At 39.5% G+C, this 21,869-nt stretch overlaps 1 protein-coding gene across 2 annotated transcripts in view; it reads right to left on the bottom strand.

Moving 5' to 3' along the window:
• The window catches only part of lztfl1 (leucine zipper transcription factor-like 1), a 121,800-nt gene that overhangs the window by 92,711 nt on the left and 7,220 nt on the right, over window positions 1-21,869 (bottom strand). For both annotated transcript variants that reach the window (XM_087308162.1, NM_199587.1), the window contains 2 exon segments: window positions 8,290-8,414; window positions 7,999-8,193 (listed from right to left, as the gene is read on the bottom strand). In XM_087308162.1, the coding sequence (XP_087164288.1) occupies window positions 7,999-8,193; window positions 8,290-8,414 (320 nt within the window).

The raw sequence follows: 21,869 nt of genomic DNA, 5'->3' as shown, positions 1-21,869 counted from the left end.
TAACACTGGTCCACCCAAACATATTAAAATACCATCAAGAAGGGAAAGGTCGAATCCCGATTACATGCATACACGGTGATACCCGCCACGTACCCGCCCAAAGAGTCACCATAGCGACGAAGTCGGGAAGCTGGCGCATCGAAGTAGGAGTGGTCCCAGATCTTCCAGTACCCCTCCTTCTGGGCAGAGACTGGCCGGGGTTCGATGATCTCCTCACCCACCATCAGGCTCGATCGGCTCGTGCTAAGAAGAACAGCAAGGGACGGGCTCAACGGGACCGCCAAACAGCGCTGATGGCCACCGAGAGCGACAGAGGGGGTGAGTCATCATCGGCTAACCTGTACTATGATCTTCTCCAACAGATTACCGCAGGTGGCGATTTCGGGAGAGCACAACGTGAAGATGAAACGTTGAAGCACTGCTGGCCACAAGTCCGGATCATAGACGGTAACGAACGGTTTCCCAGCCCTCACCCCCTCCCACATTTTATTGTGCAAAATGGTCTGCTGTACTGTGTCGCAGAGAGGCGGGGGGAAACGAAGACGCTATTGGTCGTCCCGAGGACCAAAAGGGAGACTGTTCTGGAACTGGCACATACTCACCCGATGGCAGGACATCTAGGAGCAGCCAACACGATCAAAAGGATCAGAGATCGTTTCCACTGGCCCGGGTTGGATGGAGAAGTAAAGAGGTATTGTCAGGCATGCGACATCTGCCAAAGAACGTCTCCCCAACGACCACCCCCCAGCCCTCTGATACCATTACCCATCATTGAGGTGCCCTTCAACCGCATTGGCATGGACTTGATAGGGCCTTTGCCGAAGTCGGCCCGGGGACATGAACACATCCTTGTCATCCTCGACTACGCCACCAGATATCCAGAAGCGATCCCTCTGAGAAAAGCCACGTCATCGGCAATCGCTAAGGAGCTGTTTTTATTATGCAGCCGAGTAGGAATACCAGCAGAGATACTGACCGACCAGGGCACCCCATTCATGTCCCGGTTGATGGCAGACCTCTGCCGCCTCCTAAAGGTAAAGCAAATAAAAACCTCTGTTTATCATCCGCAGACTGATGGCTTGGTGGAGCGCTTTAACAAGACGCTGAAGCAGATGCTCCGCAGGGTGGTGGCAGAGGATGGGCGCGACTGGGACCTCATGATCCCGTACGTGCTTTTCGGAATCAGAGAAGTTCCCCAAGGATCTACAGGTTTCACACCATTTGAATTGCTGTTCGGCCGCCAACCACGAGGGCTATTGGATGTGGCTCGTCAAGCGTGGGAACAAGAGCCAGCCCCACAACGGTCAGTAATTGAGCACGTGCGGGACATGAGAGGACGAATAGAGAAAGTCATGCCCATCGTCAAGCAACATCTGACCGAAGCCCAGCGCGCCCAACAGCGATTATATAACCGGCCCGCCCAACCCAGAGAGTTCCACCCAGGGGACAAGGTAATGATCCTGATACCTACCACCACCTCAAAGTTTTTGGCATCCTGGAAGGGGCCATATACAGTGGTAGAAAGGGTAGGGCCGGTAAACTATCGAGTCCGTCAGCCGGGACGAAGAAGAGAAGAACAACTTTACCACATCAATTTGATGAAGAAATGGGTTGCAGCTCCAGGTCATCTAGTTGCCTTCTCAGAAGAAACTTCTCCCGTTGTCCATATAGGTGAGCAACTCTCACCGAACCAGAAGGCGGAGCTGCAAGCCTTGGTCGGTCAGTTCAGGGATGTGTTCTCAGAGAAACCGGGCCGAACCACCATCATCCAGAACGACATCATCACCCCACCTGGCACCATCGTCCGGCAGAGGCCTTATCGAGTACCAGAAGCTCGCCGGCTGGCTATCAACGAGGAGATCCAAAAGATGAGGAAATTGGGAATCATCGAACCATCTCGTAGCCCGTGGTCCAGCCCCATAGTGATGGTCCCCAAACCCGACGGCACCCTCCGCTTTTGCAATGACTTCAGGAAGCTGAACGAAATTTCCAAATTCGACGGGTACCCCATGCCTCGGGTGGACGAGCTGCTGGATCGGCTGGGTGGAGCCCGATTCATATCCACGATCGACCTCACCAAAGGCTACTGGCAACTACCACTAAGTGAAAGCGCCAAGGAGAAAACCGCCTTCTCCACTCCCGGTGGGCACTGGCAATACCGGGTTCTTCCCTTCGGGCTCCACGGGGCTCCAGCAACATTCCAGCGTATGATGGACATCCTGCTGAGACCCCACCAGCCGTATGCAGCAGCATACCTTGACGACCTAATCGTCCACTCTGAGTCATGGGAAGAACATCTATCCCGGTTGCGGAGGGTGCTCCTTGATCTTCGTAGGGCTGGGCTCACAGCTAATCCCAAGAAATGCCACCTGGGTCTAGCAGAAGCAAAATACCTCGGTTTCCACATCGGTAGAGGTCTCATACAGCCACAACAGAACAAGGTCAGAGCACTACAAGAAACTCCACAACCCACCACAAAGACCCAGGTACGTGCATTTCTGGGGTTAGCGGGCTACTATAGATGTTTCATTCCCAATTTCTCATCCATAGCCAGCCCGCTGACAGACCTGACCAGAAAGGGGCAGCCAGAGAAGATACAGTGGAACAGGGAAGCAGATGGCGCGTTCCAAGCCCTGAAGACGGCACTAACATCCTCTCCGGTACTGCACGCACCTGACTTCGGCTGCCCCTTCATCCTACAGACAGACGCTTCCGACTCGGGCCTGGGCGCGGTCCTATCCCAGGTCCACGGCGATGAAGAACACCCAATCATGTACGTGAGTCGGAAGCTTACCCCTGCAGAGACCCGGTACGCCACGGTAGAGAAAGAGGCCCTGGCGATCAAGTGGGCAATCCTGGAGCTCAGGTATTATCTCCTTGGCAGAAGATTCACCCTGGTGACCGACCACGCTCCACTTCAATGGATGTCAACAGCGAAAAATAACAACGCTCGAGTCACCAGATGGTTCCTGTCGCTCCAGGATTATAACTTCACAGTGCAACATCGAGCCGGGGCCTCCCACGGAAACGCCGACGGGCTCTCAAGGCTATGGTCAGGATGGGCAGGTCTGTCAAATCATTCTACCCCCCCTCTCAATACTCTACCTTTTCTCCGCAGGACACCCAGGACCAGGACGACGCTAAGGGGGGGGGAATGTAGCGAGCAATTATATGCCACGTCGCCCTGGTCGCTAATTTCACCCAGCTGGACCTTCATCAAGCCAGGATCACACACAGCTGGAGGACATCAAGCGGAGAGACATATAAGCCCAACCTACGCCAGGAGAAGATGAGCTTCATTCATTCTATGACTCCCTGTGCTAATGCTTGTCTCTCTGTCTCTCCTTAGCGGACTCCAGCTCGTGACGATCCTTCACCCGACTACTCACTGTCCTTCACCTACTTCCCGGAGCACCAGAGCACCTCACCCTAAAGAAGAGCACCTTTTACAACACCTTCACTTTGTAAATAAAGCACCCTCCGGGGACTTGTCTGTAAACTCATCCTGTTGTGCCGCTGTTTTCCCTCTGCCTCGCTACAATATATATAATATATAATATATAATATATATATATATATATATATATATATATATATATATATATATATTAGCGCTGTCAAAATTAACACGTTAACGCATGCGATTAATTTGAAATAATTAACGCGTTAAAAAAAATTAACGCAATTAACGCAGTTTTTTTTTTCTTTTTCCTGTTGTGGCCAGGGCAGACGCCTGCAAGTTTCCCGCTGTTTCGACGTACTTTTTGGGCCTGGCTGATCATCTTCTTATGATCTGATTGGCCCATAAAACACTCAGCAGACTGTCATGTCTTTCTGCCTCAGTGATTGAAGGTGCTGTGAGCTGTCTGTCATGCTCTGAAAGTAAGATGTTTCTTTTCCGGACAGAGCCGGGTGACATAATCCGCAGCCCATTGGTTCTTTTCTTTATTGACATTGGGCTGACCCAATCACAATCTTCCATGTTGGGCTCTGTGTAACGTAGTTGTGTATTTGTCAAAATAGCCGAGAGTCACGCCTGTTTCTCTTGCGCAGGTTCGCGCCGCGGGAGAGCAGGCTTTTGCGTCTGAACTCTGCAGAGGGGCACAAATCAATATATTCCTGTCTATCTAGTTACCTATCTGTCCATATACATATACTTTTTTAAACTTTTAATCTGCACCACGGCCGCGGCAACTTCCTCCTATAATGCCGTTTCCTTAACCTGCAAGTCTTTATTTTACAAATGATAGAGAATGTCTGCTTCTCACGCTCTATGAAGGGTGCCATTCATGTTTTTTAAGATGCACTCGGTCAGAAGACAATCGCATGAGATATCATGACATTGTTTTTGATCGTCAGCATGATGTAGGCTTATAGTGACAATAATATTTACACAATATGGTTAATATAATGATATTTATACATGATCAAACTAGTGTGCAACTTAAGCAACTTTTTTTACATTTAGTTTTGTAGTTCTGCCCAAAAAAATATTTGTTGCATTTTTTAATTGTTTAAGTTCATTTGATTGACAATGTAAAAGCTGTTAGCTACATTTGACGTTTCATTGTTGAGTTAAACATGTTTTTTAAGGGTCTCTGATACATAGTTTTTATTATTTATCTTTATTTTATTAATCAACATTAACTGTGTGCGTCAGCAGGCAGTTTTTGTTATGCTCATTATTTTCTAGACCGGTCAAAACACACAGGCACCCACATATCCAGTGTGGATTATAATTTTATTTTAACAATAAAAAATAGTAGTTTTTTAATTTGTCAACTCTCATTATTTCCTATATATGGCTTTTGTGCTTTTATAGAATGGGAGTTGTTAAACATATTCAAGGGCATGCACAGATTTTCAATACTTTATTATTATTATTATTATTATTATAATTTTCCATATCTGTCATGCCTGTATTTTGGCATTTTTTTTGCAGTCCACTTAGAATCCAACGTGAAAATCAATGTTTTCTTTATTGTCATTAATTATTTTGAAATTTAAATGTCATTAACATGCCTGTGTTTTTATTTCTGTAATAAATATGGCTGTCAAGCCAGGATCATCACGGTTTATTGTGGGTATGTTGTTTACATGAAGAAATCTGTGTTACAAGTAAACAAAAATTCTTATAAAAAATTATATATTGAATTTAAAAAGTATTTGTCTTGCGTTTACATTAATTTTACACTCGAATAGCCATAATTACAAGTTTCAGTCTTTTAAATGCGATTAATCGCAATTATTTTTTAAGTGCGATTAATTAGTTCATTTTTTTTAATCGATTGACAGCACTTATATATATATATATATATATATATGTGTGTGTGTGTGTGCATGTGTGTGTGTGTGTGTGTGTGTGTATTTCAAATATTTCTCAAGTGCTGTTTTTCTAAATTTAAGATTTTTCACAACACATTTTAAATAAGTTTTAGTAACTAAGCTCTTGAGATTGCAAATAATATTTTACTTGTTATTTTTCAAGATACTAGTATTCAGCTTAAAGCATAAAAAATCCATCAAAAGATTATTTTTTTTGTGCAGTAGGTATAGATCACATTCATTCACAACCCATGTTTGCAAATTACAAGCTGTGAGACTTCACTCATCTGTAATGGAGTGATCTGTAATGGTGACATACAATTCTGCAGTGTCCATGCAATCACGTTAACATCCAGCATCTTTAGTTATTATAAAGTTGGTGGCACACTGGATATGAAGGATGGCATCTCTGCATCCATAACGACTCAAGGTTTTGTTTTCTGGTGCAGAATGAATTTGAACAGCATCTTGATGCCGTGACCACAAAACAGATCAGTAGCATCGCACTTGAAATTATCCATCTGTCCAAATAAAGTGAATTTGGCTGCATGCAAATGAGCGCCTATGAACATTTTTCTTTTCCCGTTAAGAATTTGTGCTTTGCTATGGAAGCATACGAGTAGCATAATTCAATTCAAAATGTAATATGCAAAATGGCAATGCAATATGTTAAATGGCAATGTATTTCTGTATTTGAATTTGCATTTTCCAAGACATATGAGCAATGTTTGGTGCAAAATGAAAATGTAAATTAAATTACATTGTTTGCATTTCTCATTTCAAACACTGTTTTAATTTGTAAATTGTATCCACATTTTAAAGCTTTATAAGTAGCAAAATTAAATTGAAAATGCTATACACAAACTGAATTTGATGTGAATAAAGTACAAGCAGAAACTGTGGCAAAATGATCATTTAAATGTTATTTGTCCTAAATGCATTTACACTCGCGTCTAGGAAATGCAGGATTACATTTTCAGCATAACAGCATGGGATGTGTGTAGCAAAATTAATTTTGAAATGTAATACACAAAACAATAATGCAGTATGTAAATGGCAGTGTATTTCTGTATTTCAGTTAGCATTTTCCAAGACATATGTGCAATGTTTGCTGCAGAATGAAAATGAAAATGAAAAAAACATAATGCATTTTCATTTAACACATCGCGACGAATGAAAGCCGATTTGAAATTGAAAATGCATTCTGACCTGGCCACGCCCACAGACAGCCACCGTTGCTGCAAAGCAGGTTTTAGTTTGTGTCGTCACAGCTGCCGCGAGGACTATTTGGGACATTTGGCAGCATAAACATGGCGAAGTCTGTTCCTCAGTGGCTTCGTGAAGCTGCACGAGCCCTCGAGCGTGAACTGGGAAATACTTTAGAAAAGCAATCACCTCCTAGCTCAGTAAACTTAGCTTAAGGTTTGATATTCGCGCACGCAGTTTTAGGGATCATCTGCGATTTACATCAACAGAACCAAAATGCACAGTAACGCAAAGCAGAAAAAATTCAGGAGATTCCAATAAATGGTTAGAGGCCAGACTGATTTAATACAGGTAGCAAAGCTACTATACCACTAACTATATGGTACATACAATGCAGAAATAGGCAATAGCTCTTGTCATAAGCATACAGTACACATCAGCTAAAGCCCCTTTAGGTTCTGTCGATGTAATTTGCAGATGATCCCTAAAACTGCATGCGCGAATATCAAACCTTAAGCCAAGTTTACTGAGCTAGGAGGTGATTGCTTTTCTAAAGTATTTCCCAGTTCACGCTCGAGGGCTCGTGCAGCTTCACGAAGCCGCTGAGGAACAGACTTCGCCATGTTTATGCCGCCAAATGTCCCAAATAGTCCTCACGGCAGCTGTGACGACATAAACTAAAACCTGCCTTGCAGCAACGGTGGCCGTCTGTGGGCGTGGCCAGGCCAGAATGCATTTTCAATTTCAAATCGGCTTTCATTCGTCGCGATGTGTTAAATGAAAATGCATTATGATTTTTTTCATTTTTATTGTCATTCTGCAGCAAACATTGCACATATGTCTTGGAAAATGCTAACTGAAATACAGAAATACACTGCCTTTTACATATTGCATTATTGTTTTGCGTATTACATTTCAAAATTAATTTTGCTACACACATCCCATGCTGTTATGCTGAAAATGTAATCCTGCATTTCCTAGACGCGAGTGTAAATGCATTTAGGACAAATAACATTTAAATGATCATTTTGCCACAGTTTCTGCTTGTACTTTATTCACATCAAATTCAGTTTGTGTATAGCATTTTCAATTTAATTTTGCTACTTATAAAGCTTTAAAATGTGGATACAATTTACAAATTAAAACAGTGTTTGAAATGAGAAATGCAAACAATGTAATTTAATTTACATTTTCATTCTGCACCAAACATTGCTCATATGTCTTGGAAAATGCAAATTCAAATACAGAAATACATTGCCATTTAACATATTGCATTGCCATTTTGCATATTACATTTTGAATTGAATTATGCTACTCGTATGCTTCCATACTTTGCAGAGGTCTACTTTGAATACAGAATCGATACTAAACATTTGAGAATCAATTCAGAATCGCTAAACAAAAGAATCATGATGCATACTTTTTTTTCCCACCCCTAGTACTGGCAAACCTTTCTTCTTTCCTTACCTGTTCTCCAGCTCTGAAATGTCTGTCTGCAGCCTTAGGTAGAATTTCTCAGCCTGAGAAAAAAGTTGTCGCAGCAGCAGCACGTTAGTGTGAGCTGTGTTTATGAGTTCCATCTCCACTTCTCCACGCACCAAAACCTGAAGCCCATTTAGAATATCAGTCACCTCGTCCACTGTGTATGTCTCTTCTATGAGCCTTTAATGTGGACACAGAGAGAAAAGTAAAAAATTAACATCTGCTAAAGACAAAAACCAGCAGTTTATTTCAAATACATTGGCTTGTATTCCTCACCTACTTTCCTTTAGGTCTTGAAAACAGGAGTCGACAGTCTTCAGTCTAAGGGCCCGTTTAGAGCGGGCAAATCGCATGTAGTTTATCACCTCATGCTGATGGTGTTCATTAAAACCAAAATCAGCCTATAGGGAAGGCACAGAATATTACATTTAATCTTCTAGCAGAATGGCATTTTCACACCAACCTACTATACAAACAAATTTATTGTAATTGAAGAGGTTAAAAAACTTTAAAAACCAACTTGCATATGTCGCTTAAAGATATAACTGATTTTATCTCAAGCATAAATTATATTTTTTAAACCAATATATGTATTAACATTAGTATAATAATCACAAAATTAAAGCGTGTAGGAATTGAAATATTACAAATATTTTTGATGTCTTTGACAATTCAAAACATGAGCTGAAAATAGGGCCAATTGACTTCACAAACCAGCAGGGGGGAATGCGGGAAAAACCAGTTTCTGCTGCATTTGCATTTGTGTATGCTGAAACTCAGCATCATCCCCCCCATCTCACGCATATGGTCATTTCAATGTTTGAATGTTCTAGATTAACCAAACTGACTTTAACTATCATGTTTGATATCATTTGAAATGTCTCAGTGCGATTGGTACAATGGTCTCATTCTCTCAGAAATAGACATAATCAAAACAATAAATATATAACTTCAGGCATCTTTTGAACCACTGTGAAGGGTGTGACTTTCCACAGGCAGCACCAAGTGTGAAAGCCTTTTGTTATACACACACCCCCTTCCTTGAGAGAATTCTTGGATTATTTAAGGTAAGGTTTGAGAAAGGCTCAGGGCGATTCTGCCTAACCAGATCAGCCCATAACATGGCTTGCTCCATGTTATGTATTTTGAAGTCAGGAATGCATCTTTTTCATCTTGGATTTGTCTTTGATAATTTGATGTGTTGTATTGATCGTTTATGAATTGACTGATTGAATTGGCATAATACATTTACCTGACTAATAAATTGTTATGTTTTGAATTATTTAAACCTCGTGTTATTATCACTGATAAATGTTGTTGTCCATAGCACTACAAGCCACTGTACAGGTTAGTAACGGACTAAAACATGTTAGACGGAGCAGCGTGGCACGCTATACAATGTTGTTAGAGATCCGACTAACAAATTGGCATTATTTCAAGTATACTTAGGGTGCTTTCACACCTACACTTTTGTTTCGGAACGTATCTCGTTTGCCCAGTTAGCGCGGTTCGATTGGCATATGTAAACAGGGCAATCGCGCTCTGTTCCGCGCCAAAGTAATCGCTCCGAGATCGCTTGAATGAGGCCCTGAAGCGGTTCGATTGTAGTGAGAAAGCGATCCGATCCGAGCGCGGTTATATCACAGTGTGTTATGGATATGTAATAGGCTTACGGCTATATGAAGAGAGTATTATGAGTAGGGCGGGAAGTTTCGCGAGTCTCCGGATGCCCGCAAACGAGTGATGATCTCCCGGTAATCTCGCGTCTCCCTCCAGGTCCTCAAATAGGCATCGTCGCGCACCCTTCTCACCCCTCCCCACCGAGTCTCTCCTCAGACACGTCACGCGCGCGCACCCTGTTAATCACCACCAAACCACCACCTCTCCTGACAGTTTAGCGGGACGCTGCAAAATAAACCCTGACACTCTGATCAATGTGAGGAGAGTTTACTCGCACGTGACTTGTTTTAGCTCTTTTGGTCCGATTAGACTTTGCAGTGTGAAAGCGAACAAGATCAAAGAGCAACAATGTAACAATTGTAATCTCTGTTTCGGAACAACTGAATCGATTCACAGGTGTGAAAGCACCCTTAGACTGCAAAAGGCCAACTATGGGTTTTCTATTTAGAACAACAAAATATTGTTGAAACTAATTTAAGTGTGGATATTTAGGCCTTCATCTACAAACTTATAATCCTGTGTGATTATTATTAAAATACTTTGTCTTGATTAAGTAGACAACAGATCTATGGGGACCACATAAAAATCTCCTAAATTGAGTAAGTAGGGTTCTGCCTTTTTAGGAGAGTGGTTAATCGCCTCTGTTTAATGACCAAGACTGACAAGCTTGTATTAAGAGATTGTATACCCGGCCGGTGCAAGACTCGAGATGCTATAGGAATCTGAGTAAATGAGAATAAGGTATAATAACAAATTAAAAGAATATTCAATCATAATCTAAAATAATGTGAAAGGAAACAAAATAATCTTATCAATGTTTTATAATTGGAGTCAGATAAAACGAGGATAAATATATTAATATTTTAAACCACCTCATATTAAAATTGGAGTCAGATATGAGCTAAGTTTAATATAAATCAACATTGTGCACTGGAAAGACCGAACATGCAGTGAACCTTCATCCACCATTGGATACCGTCATTGGACCAACTGGCTGGACCCTACAAGCGCGTTACTGTTTGATTTGTTAACAACGAAATTACTGTAAAGTAGAGGTGTAACAGTACATGTATTCATCTGAAAACACTAGATGCAGTTTTCAGGAACAGTTCTGCCATGTTGCAATTAGGGCTGCACGATTAATCAAAAAACGATCACGGTCTCATTTCGACACTACACACAATCTTAATTTAGCTTTTCTTTGATTCAGCCAATTATATTTTTAAGGTCAGGAGAGAAGCTTAAAGGCAGTCGCACAAGCCTTCATAGGAAAATGAACACCTTCAAAAGACGTTAAAAGTGTCACATACTGTATTTATAAGGTATAATTCACCCAGAAAAGGTATAATTCACCCATGTCTTCATGTAATGATGTATTTGCGGCCACGAAATCACACCTGAGCCGACCACAAGCAACCGAGAACGCATGCAGCACGGCAATGACAGCTACTTTAGTGAACAGAACCTGCATAGGTTCTGAATAACAAGTAATAAATTTGTAAATAACGTTCAGTTTGTTGCACAAAGCAAAGTTTAAGCACAAAGTTTAAGAGCAATGATTTGCATGTGTGTTTTATCACAGTCACGGCAGCCATGAGCCACACTAGGAAGTGAAAATGAAACTGCAGATCATTAAATGATCATATCGCATTTTACAGTTATGATTACAAGTAATTGATATGTTTTTTTCTTTCATAGCTAACACAGTGTTGTGCATCAAAATAAATGTTCTACAGCAGGGGTGGGCAACCCTGTTCCTGGAGAGCTACCTTCCTCCAGATTTCAGTTGTACCCATATCAAACACACCTGAACCAATTAATTAGGACCCGAACACCATGTGACAATTACAGGCAGGTGTGTTTGATATGGGTTGCAACTGAATTCTGCAGGAAGGGCGCTCTCCAGGAACAGAGTTGGCCACCCTTGTTCTACAGTGTCAGTATAGCTACTCTAGCTTATATATTGTTGAATATAATGCAAGAAGAAACCTGATAATGACAATTGTCTGATTTTACCAGTGAAAACAAATGGTCTAATAATGCTGTCCATGACAAACGACAAGCACATGATTCAAAAATAATAATTAAATTTTATAATTATGAATATTATTCTGATGTTATCATTTTACTCTGAATGAACAAACAGAACATATTAAAAGTTTGTTCAAGTCCACCATAATAAATATACAAAATTTAGCATTTTAAGCAAAAGAAGACCTACACATAGGCCTAGAGCTGGGCGAAAATTCGATATCGACAATTATTGCGATATAAAATTTTTCGATAAAACGATAATGACAATTCGATAATTGCTTGATAATATTTATGCACTATGCGTAACGTTTCGAAAGCACTTTGCAGCCTGCCCTTCCGGATGCCATACGCCTTACAAGTTTACAGCCATATAGTGTTTGTTGCACTGAAAGAAGTAAGAAAGAAATAAGGTAAAAAAGGTCAGAGTCACAGACACTGTTGACAAGAAACGTCACTAGACCTCAGTCATGAGCTACTTAGTTTTTTGCTATCAGACACAAAACAGAGTAACGTGCACCGCAAACTGTGCTGACGTCTCCTGTTATCAAAAGTAGGCAACACCACAAACCTGTTTCACCATTTAAAACAAGACCACCCTTATGAACATGCTAAGAAAGTACAGGCCTAAACAAGTGTTAGTAAACCAGCGCAGCTACCCAGCAGAGTCTCATGTCATCATTTTCGAAAGCCGTGCCTTACGAGAAAAAAAACCTTGAAAAGAGAGATGACAGCGGACAAAATCCTAAACACATCTCAATGAACACTTAACGCTTGATGTAAACTACAGGCTGCATCAGTTAAGGGTATCATTTAAGGGTAGTTGTTAAGACAATAAAGAATCTTTTGATTTCAAGCTTATGTTTCCTTTTAATATTAAAATATTTGATTTGAAATCTGTATACCACTATTGTCTCTCATCGACGGTAAATAAACTAGCCTTTATATAACCTATTTAAAAGGACATAATCACAGAGGAGAAATCAGTTGCTCAAGACATAATCTTTAAAATAATGACATATTAAAAATGCAGCAAATATATGACAGACGTTTACAACAGCAGTGGATCATCAATTAAAACCTTTTTTCCCACGGAGCGAAGCATCATCCACACGCAGATGTTTAAGGCGGGCACGAACTAAATAAATATATACATATTTCCTTAAAAAGTATATTTTTGTAACGAATTTCATTTTGTATAATGTGTAACTTAATTTTGATGTATATTTTGGTCAGTTATCTACAGCATAAACGAGTAACGAATAACATCTGAGGTGAAGCGCTTTAACACAAGCCCGCTATATGCTTTAGCGCCAAAACAATCCATCAAACTATTTTCACGGTTTCATTTTAATTCATTAACTAAGCGCGGTGTGAGCGGCATGAACTGGACAGTCTTTTCGCAGCACTGATAGATTTCTTGGGTTACCTCGGAAGAATAAACTTGGATGGAGCGCAAAAGCTCGCTGTGTAAACGGAGGTTCCCCGGCTGGCTCCCTAGATGTTTTCATTGTGATGCGTGATTTGTAAAATGAGTGACTGCTTAGACCTATTCGTGCTAATCTGTCAGACACATTTGGTTAAAACAAGCGTGGATATATCGGAGATATGCGCATAACAAGGGTTTATGCGTCCCGCAATATGGGATGTCAAGAGGGTGACAGCATAAGGTAAACTGCACACACTTATGTAATGCATGGACCATCGATAAGGTTTATCAATTTATCGACAATCAATAGATCAAGTAATCATTAGCATCCCTAAATAAAATATATTAAAGTATATTTCACCCTAAATTCAACATACACCATTAAAAGGAGAGTTAATCCAAAACTGAAAATTCGGTAACTTTTTACAATAAGGTTTAATAGTTAATGCATTTACTATCATGAACTAACCATGAACAACACATGTACAGCATTTATTAATCATAATTAAACATTTACTAATGCATTTTTAACATCCAAGTCCAAGCTTGTAAATATTAGTTAATTCACCATGAGTTAACATGAACTAACAATGAACAACTGTACTTTCATTAACTAACGCAAATGCATTAACATTAACTAATTAACCTTATTGTAAAGTGTGACCGAAAATTCTGTAGCCATTAACTCACGTTCCAAACCAGTTTTATTTATTTTTTCTGATGTTGAACAATATCCAATAACTTGTAGGTAATGTATTTGGTTGTTGAAAACTTGAACAAGTAAATTCTGAATTAAGATTGTTCTTTTGTTTATTATTTTATTATTTATATTGTCAGACCGCTAAAACATTTCACTAAATGTGTTAAATCAGCTGCACAAAACCATTGGCATGCTAAAAAACTTATATAATTGACAGATATAAAGATTTTACATTTATCGTGATTAGGGTTGTAACGGTATGAATTTTTCACGGTATGATAATCGTCTAAAACAATACCACGGTTTGACGGTTTCGCGGTATACGGTATGTTACAAAATAATAGAACAGTGAAGCAAATTTGACTTTTTCCAAATAATATATTTTTAGTTACTATAAACAACACCACTTACAATGAACAAATAAAAATAAGAAAATAATAAATAATGTGTCAAAGTCCAAATAAAGTCCAAATAAACATGGTGCAAATCCTCAGTAAAAAAATAGATATAAATATTTACTATACTATAAATAGTTACATAACGAAACTAGATTCAATATGGAACATCCTTAGGTTTTATGTGCCAGCATGGATATGGTTGTCTATGGATATGGATATGGTTGTCTGCAATGCAGACAAACAGCTGCATCTTCATTTGCGTCTTTTGAAAACCGCAAGAGCAGCAGTTCGTCTTTGCTGTGTCACTGTTTTGTCATGTTTCTGTGCTGCTGTGCATGCAAAAGTACTTAGTATAAGAATTATTTCATGCAAAACTTTTTTTTTGCGTTTTATTTAGCCGCGCATAAATGTATGCCTTTCTCTCATTCCGTGTTGTTCAAAAAGCTTGTTTCTCAATATGCGTTCTTCAGCGGTCTTGCGTCCTCGTGTTCTCGTGAAACGTCATCATCAGCTGCCTAAAGGCTGATTTATACTTCTGCGTCAAACACCGGCGTAGGCTACGGCGCTGACGCATAGCCCTTCGCCGTGGCCATCGCCGTCACTGACGTGCACCTCTCAAAAATTGTAACTACACGTCGCAACAACGCGTAGCGCAAGCTCTGTGATTGGTCGGCTTGCTAGCGCCGACGAGTCTGGGCGGGACCGAGAGCCGCGCGAATGGCGCGAGCAATTGTTTACAAGTGTGGAGTCCCGTGAAGGAGCTCCAGATGGAAAGTTTTGCTCTGTGTTTACCTCATGGTTAAAGTTGTTGCACGTCCGCCGGTTCCTGCCTCAAAATGAGCGAGTTTGAGTCACTTGTACATCCAGGAAGTGTTCAGGAAAAGCAAAACAGAAGCGAAGAAACTCTACACAGAGGAACATTTACACTTCACTGCCAACTAGCGTTTCGGAAGTGTTAATGCAGACCAACGGAGACAGCGCGCAGAAGTATAAATGCACAGCCACGCGCGTTGCCTGCGCCGTGAGTTGCGCCGGTCACTTGACGCAGAAGTATAAACCAGGCTTTAGTTCAGTTCCAATGCTCAAGACCGCAAGTACGGAGGACGCGTGAAACTTCCCGGATGTGTTCTTGATATCGAGGACGCACCGATGCAGACTTGAGCACCGAAGTCCCAGAAGTCATTGCGACTGGAGGTGGGAAGCGCAGCATTTTATTTAGATTTATTATTAAAGTTCAGAGATATCACTTATTTACCTCAGGAGTTTCCCTAAATGAAACGGTGAAGGTAAACATTAACATGAACATCTTAATAAAGGAATAAACACATTAATTGTGTTTGTTTGATGAAATTCGTATTAAAATTTGTTTTATTTATAATGTGCAGAGTATATTTATAATGCTTTTATGCAAAGTATATATTTTGAAGAGGGGGAAACAATAAATCGTTGTACGAAGGCTGTAATGTTTAATTAATTTCCATTTAAAACGCGTGAAGGTCACATGACCATCAGGAAGAACGCAGCATCCCATTTCTCAAAGGACGCGTTCTCTGCCCTCGCGGTCTCCTGAGTTCGTTCTTCCGAGGACAGCTGGCAAGACCGCACTCTACAAGAACGCAAGTCCATTCTCTGAGAAACAGCCTTGGTCCACAAACAAAAGCGAAACCTATGCTTATTGGTTGTGATATAGCGAGTTTGAACCAATCTGGGCATGGAGGAGGGACAATGCATCAATGTATCATGTCTGATTTGTCCGGAGACACAGTGACGAGCGTTTCTTTGTCAAATCAGCGTTGTCAAATGTTGATGACGTAACCGCACTGATTCCGGAGCCTCTGCAAGTCCGCAAATGTTATGTGATACAGCACTGGAAAGCTGAGATTCTCTTCTTTATGCCAATCTTTGAATTGTATGAATCGGATCAGCGGATCAAAAGTTATTAAACATTTAAGAGCAATACTTATTTTTAGCCGCGGGCGGCTGTCTCAGTCTTTAAGGGTTAAAACCGTTGATATGCAATTGTTCATGGTATGATAATCGTGCACGTTCAAATCGTGGTAAACCGTCATACCGGTATATTGTTACAACCCTAATCGTGATAAATATCGATCTCAACTGATATGAAAAAAATTATCGGCAGATCCCCTACTGCACCTTTAACGCCCCATTCACACAGGGGCATCAGCGTCAACACTTTCTATTCACTTTGAATGGGCGACGTCAGGCAATGCCGAACTGCATGTGGATCCGTCACAGGCGCTTCAGAGGCGTTACTCGCTGCAGAAGTTGGGACTAGCTCAACTTTTTAAGTGCCGATGGAAGCGTCAGCCAATCAAATCACTGAATGCAAATACACCAGTTAGACTAGCCTATTGCTGACTGAATTTCATTGGCTGACGCTTCTATGTCAATCGCATCAGCCCCAACTTCAGACACGCCTTCAGTCAAGCGTTGATGCTGAAGCCCCGTGTGAATGGGGCGTAATAGCTTTTAACAGTTATATATATATATATATATATATATATACATATATATATAGTCAACCTGCAGTTAAATAGTACATAGGTGATGTCTATGTGTACATATTCAAAAAAAAGTGCATTTGTGCATTAAGAGTATGTGTAGCATTTAAAGTCTTCGATGGTTAGCTTCATCTTTTCACAGGTATTGAATCTTAACTCTGGATGGGCATTCCCATGTGAAAATAGAAAAGAAAGAAAATATTTTGCGAATGTATAATATTGTATAATGTATTTGAACAAGAGATAATAAATGTTAAGCTTATCTAGCTTTTCCTGTCCTTTCATTTTGAAGCATTGTAGATTAATTTCAATTTAGTGGAATGTAAATAAATCTAAACTATGAGATGGTATAGAAAGTTTAAAGTCTTCCATTTTCTGTCTGACTCTGAAGCCTTCTATTTTATCACTGAAAAAAAAATCGTGTTGACATCAATCCCAGACACACACGCATTCAACAACTGTTTAAATAAATATTTAAAAATAAATATTTCCCAAATTATGTTTAACAGAGCAAAAAATTTTAACAGTATTTGCACTAATATGTTTTTCTGGTGAAAGGCTTATTTGTTTTTTTTTTTTGGCTAGAGTAAAAGCAGATTTAAATATTTTGAAACCTCTTTTAAGGTCAATATTATTAGCCCCTTTAGGGAATATATATTTTTGATTGTCTGCAGAAGAAGCTACTGTTATACAATGGCTTTCCCAATTACCCTAATTAAGCCTTTGAATCACACTTTGAATTTGAATGTTTGTATTTAAAAAAATATCTACTAAAATATAATGTACTGTCATCATAGCAAAGATAAAATTAATCGGTTATTAGTAGGAGTGTAACGATACACTCAGCTCACGATACGATGTGTATCACGATATAATGTTCACGATGCAATATGTATCACGATATTTGGAAAAAAAATTGAAAATTTAACTGAAATGCAAATTTTACCAAGTAAACAAACTGAACCTTCTTTAAGAAAATAAATTAAACAGGCCTGTCTCTGGAAAATAAAACAATTTAAAAACTTCTTAAAAATATTATTTAAATGACAGAGACAAAATTAAGTAACAATTTAAGTAAAGGTGCAAAAAAATAAGCTTATTATTTAATTGAATTTAACAGTAAGAGCTTAAGGCTTTGCTTGGTCACTTGCGTTTTTTGTGTGTGCAAAAACAAATCCACATTTCCAGGTAATCAGCAGTTTTATAAGATAATCCTGAACTTATGTGTATCTGTCTGAGAGGTTTTTATGGATGGCTGTCTTCATGTTGGGCATGATGAGTGACAGGGTGGCCGTCGTTTCATTACACAGGACAGTCGTGACTCTTTTCAGCAGTTTAGGCAGGTTTACTATTTCTTCGGCGTCGCTGATGTCGGCACTATCAAGTGTATTATGTAGACGTGCATTTTTGTGTACCTCTGTACTCAAAAGGGTTAATGCTCGTCGTAATCATAACTCTAAAATGCGATATGATTGTTTAAATAATGTGCACGCTTGCGGTTTCATTTCCACTACTAAGTGCTGTTCATACTTCCCACGCAGCTCCTGTACAATCACTCTGTTCCACAAAACTGAATGTTGTTTACTACTTTATTACCTGTTAGTCACAACCTGCAGGTTCTGTTCACTAAAGCAGACGCGCGCGTATGGCAAGCCGTTTTAGCATTTAAACCTTTGTTCTGACTATCCATAAATATATTTAATTCATATTTAAATAAATTAATTTAGAGATATATCTAATTACAATTGTGATTGTAATTAGTCAGAACTCATTTAGAGATATCTGCAAATATTTTTCAATGGAAGTCAATGGAGGAATATGACTAGTCATAATATATTTGCAGATATCTCCAATCTGATTTCGTACTAATACAATTGTAATTGCAGATATCTCTAATTGTCATTCTGGTCAGCTCACGTCATGTGTGATTTTGCGGCCGCCAATACATCATTATATGAAGACAGAATGATATTTTAGGGTGTATTGTACCTTATAAATACAGTATGTGACTCTTTCAACACCATTAGGAGGTATCCATGTCGCTGTGCAAAGTATGTAAAACACTGTGAAGACTTTATGGGCCCTATCATACACCCGGCGCAGTGGGGCGCAAGACGTGGCGCAATAGCCTTTTGCTAGTTTCAGCTTGGCCCAAGAGTCGTTTTGAGGCGTTGCGCTATGCTGTTTAAATAGCAAATGCATTAGCGCTCATTTGTGCGCCCATAGGCGTTCTGGTCTAAAAAGTGAGGCGTTCTGAGGCGGATCGCTGGCGTGTTGCTATTTTGAGAAACTATAATAGATTTTTCATTAGACCAAAACTAACCCGGTCTAAACTCTGGCGCAGAGTTGCGCCTCGCTTACGCACTGCTTAATATGCACAAGAGAGAAATAGGCAAATATCTTTACATATGAAAAAAATTAAATAGTAAGGATAAATATAGGATATAATAAGAATTGATATAGGATATAAATATAAAGGATTAAAATATTACAAAACATTATTTTCTAGCCTATATAAATATGAAAAACCACTGCTTTTATGTCTTCTTCATCTCGGGAGGCTTTTTCTGTTCATTAATAACAATTTGCTTTTGTATAATGTTATTATTATTAGCAGTATTATTTAATATATCCATATTCATATTTGTTTTATTAAAAACAAGCTTACATTTGCCGACCTGTCAGGTTTAAGACCATATGGGGCATGGTAGGTGTATTTGGAAATAACTCAGTATTTTGACCAGATTTGGTCATTATTGTTCATTTATTCGTTTGCTAGAAATTAGAACTGAATTTAGAAACAAATCTTTGCGCTTAAAAAACAAAATTAATTATTTATAGGCTAATTGATGTCTGTGCGTAAAGGTTTCCCTATCCAAGAATGAAAGTGAAAGTAGATCATTTATCTTTCATTCTCACGCAGTAGATGCTCTGTTTAACAGTTTTCTGTTAAAAAACTGTCAACTGTTTGCTTGTGAAATGCTCATTTTTTCCACTTAGACTTACTTTGCGTCCTGTAAAAAGCGAATGCGCTCTTGGCGCGACGCAGCTGACTCTTAAAGGGAATGGGAGATGAGACTCTAATTGGTTTATTCTCAAAACACACCTATAACTTATTAAGAAAATAAACTCAATCCTTTTAGACCATGCGCCTTGACACAAGGCAGATTTCCCGTCCTTAAATTAGCAAAAACGCGTCCTGACGCGCCCTAAAAGCGTTTGCGCCCTGCGTTTGGCGCTCTGCACATGGACCATAAAAATAGAGCCCTATAACTTAGGATGTTTGACCCAGTATGCATGTCAAAAAGCGGACGAGTCTAAAGCAATGACTGTACAACCGAAATGTTGCCAGACGTCTGATTTTGAGAGGATGGGCCATCCTCTATTTCTGCTCCACTTATCTTGGTCTGCTAACATTACTGCTGCTGCAATCTGAACTCATGTGCGACAACAGGTGGAACGTAGCTCACGTGCAAACAGCTCAACTAATAAGAGAAAACGGCCGTCATATCGTAATCAAATCGTCATAACGCCACGATGCATATTGAGACATTTTTGCATCGCAATAAATTGTACAACGATAAATCGCTACACCCCTAGTTATTAGAAATGAGTGATTAAAACTATTGTGTTTAGAAATGTGTTTGAGAAAAACGAGAAAAAAATGAGAAAAAAAAAACTTCTTTCCATTAAATAGAAATTGGGGAGGAAAGGGGTTGCTAATATTCAGGAGTGCTAATAATTCTGACTTCAACTGCATATATTATTTTCCTCCCTGCAAAGGAAAGAGAAATAAATACAATAAAATAAAAATATGAAACAAACTGCTTTAAGCATCTTTACTGTAAGAAAAACACTTTAGCTACAAAAGTCCTTCAGTCAAGAACAGAGAGGGATTTTCTCGTTGTTTTATTAATCATGATGAAACAGGCGGCAGCTATTGTGCTCTGTCACTTTAATGGTTTTGCTTTCACGCGTCTTTTGATTCTCAACTCCTTAGTTTATTACACAAATGAGGGTTAATATGAATAATCACTAAACACTGTGTTTTGAAACCTATTTGAACAATAAAGCGCTCACGTTAATGACTGTGTGTGCTCTCTGCTCGTCGCAATGTGCGAATGAGACCAAGTGCTGACCGCATGCTTCTGACTGTGTCTGTGCGCCGCACACACACGCACATGCATGTGGTCTTTCGCACTTTTAAGAGCAACAAGTGAGGACAACTGAACGGAACTGAAAGGGGGCGGTAAATAATGGAATAATCGATTATCTCGATTAATGGTTTTTCATAATCGTTAGAAGCCATAATCGAAATCTGATTTTCGATTAATTGCACAGCCCTAGAAGGCAGAATAGCAAAGAAGGTAATAAAGTCCTACAAATAGCAACAATCCCTCGCTGAATATTTCAAGCTAACATACCCAATTGTCTCCGAGAGACACAGAAAATAACAAAGGCAGTGCAGGTGTTTATTGCTAAAGATTTGTAGCCGTTTTCGGTGATTGGAGATGTAGGCTTTTGTCATCTTATAAAAGCACACCAAGATAATTAAGATGGTTTATTTAAGCTTACTTAATTACAAATATGTTTATTCGAAATGGCCAAATTCTCTTTATTAGCTTCACCTGTATGTTTATTTTCAAAGTGTATGATTTTATGTGTTCCCCAGTTTGTAGCAGCTGTGAGATTTCAATGTTAATTTTTTTATACAATACACTAGGAACTAGTGTACTTGTCTTGGCTTTGAAGTAAAAGAAATGAGTATTGCAATAAATAATAATTTTTCCCCTTAACCTCTTACTGTTCCTATTGCCTATAGAAAAAAAAAAAAAAACTTGTCAAGCCATGAGAACCGAACCAAACTGAAAACCATGTTTAAAAAAAAAAAGTATTGAACCATGGGCTAACTGTATTGTTGCATCCCTAGAGTAAATTTTTTTTTTTAAATCTATTTTTTAACAAAGTGCACTTTATCCACAGCTGAATGTTTTTACTCACTAAGAGCTGTGAGCCGGAGAGACCACCAAACAAAACAAAACATACACACACACACATGCTTAAGCCCTCGCAATATGCATTTAGCTGGGAGAGCT

This window comes from Danio rerio, chromosome 24, assembly GCF_052040795.2.
Source record: "Danio rerio strain M-AB ecotype USA chromosome 24, GRCz13ab, whole genome shotgun sequence".
NCBI classification, from domain to species: Eukaryota; Metazoa; Chordata; class Actinopteri; order Cypriniformes; family Danionidae; genus Danio; species Danio rerio.
The sequence above is the reverse complement of the archived record's forward strand: the minus strand, read 5'-3'. Positions and strand labels throughout refer to the sequence as shown.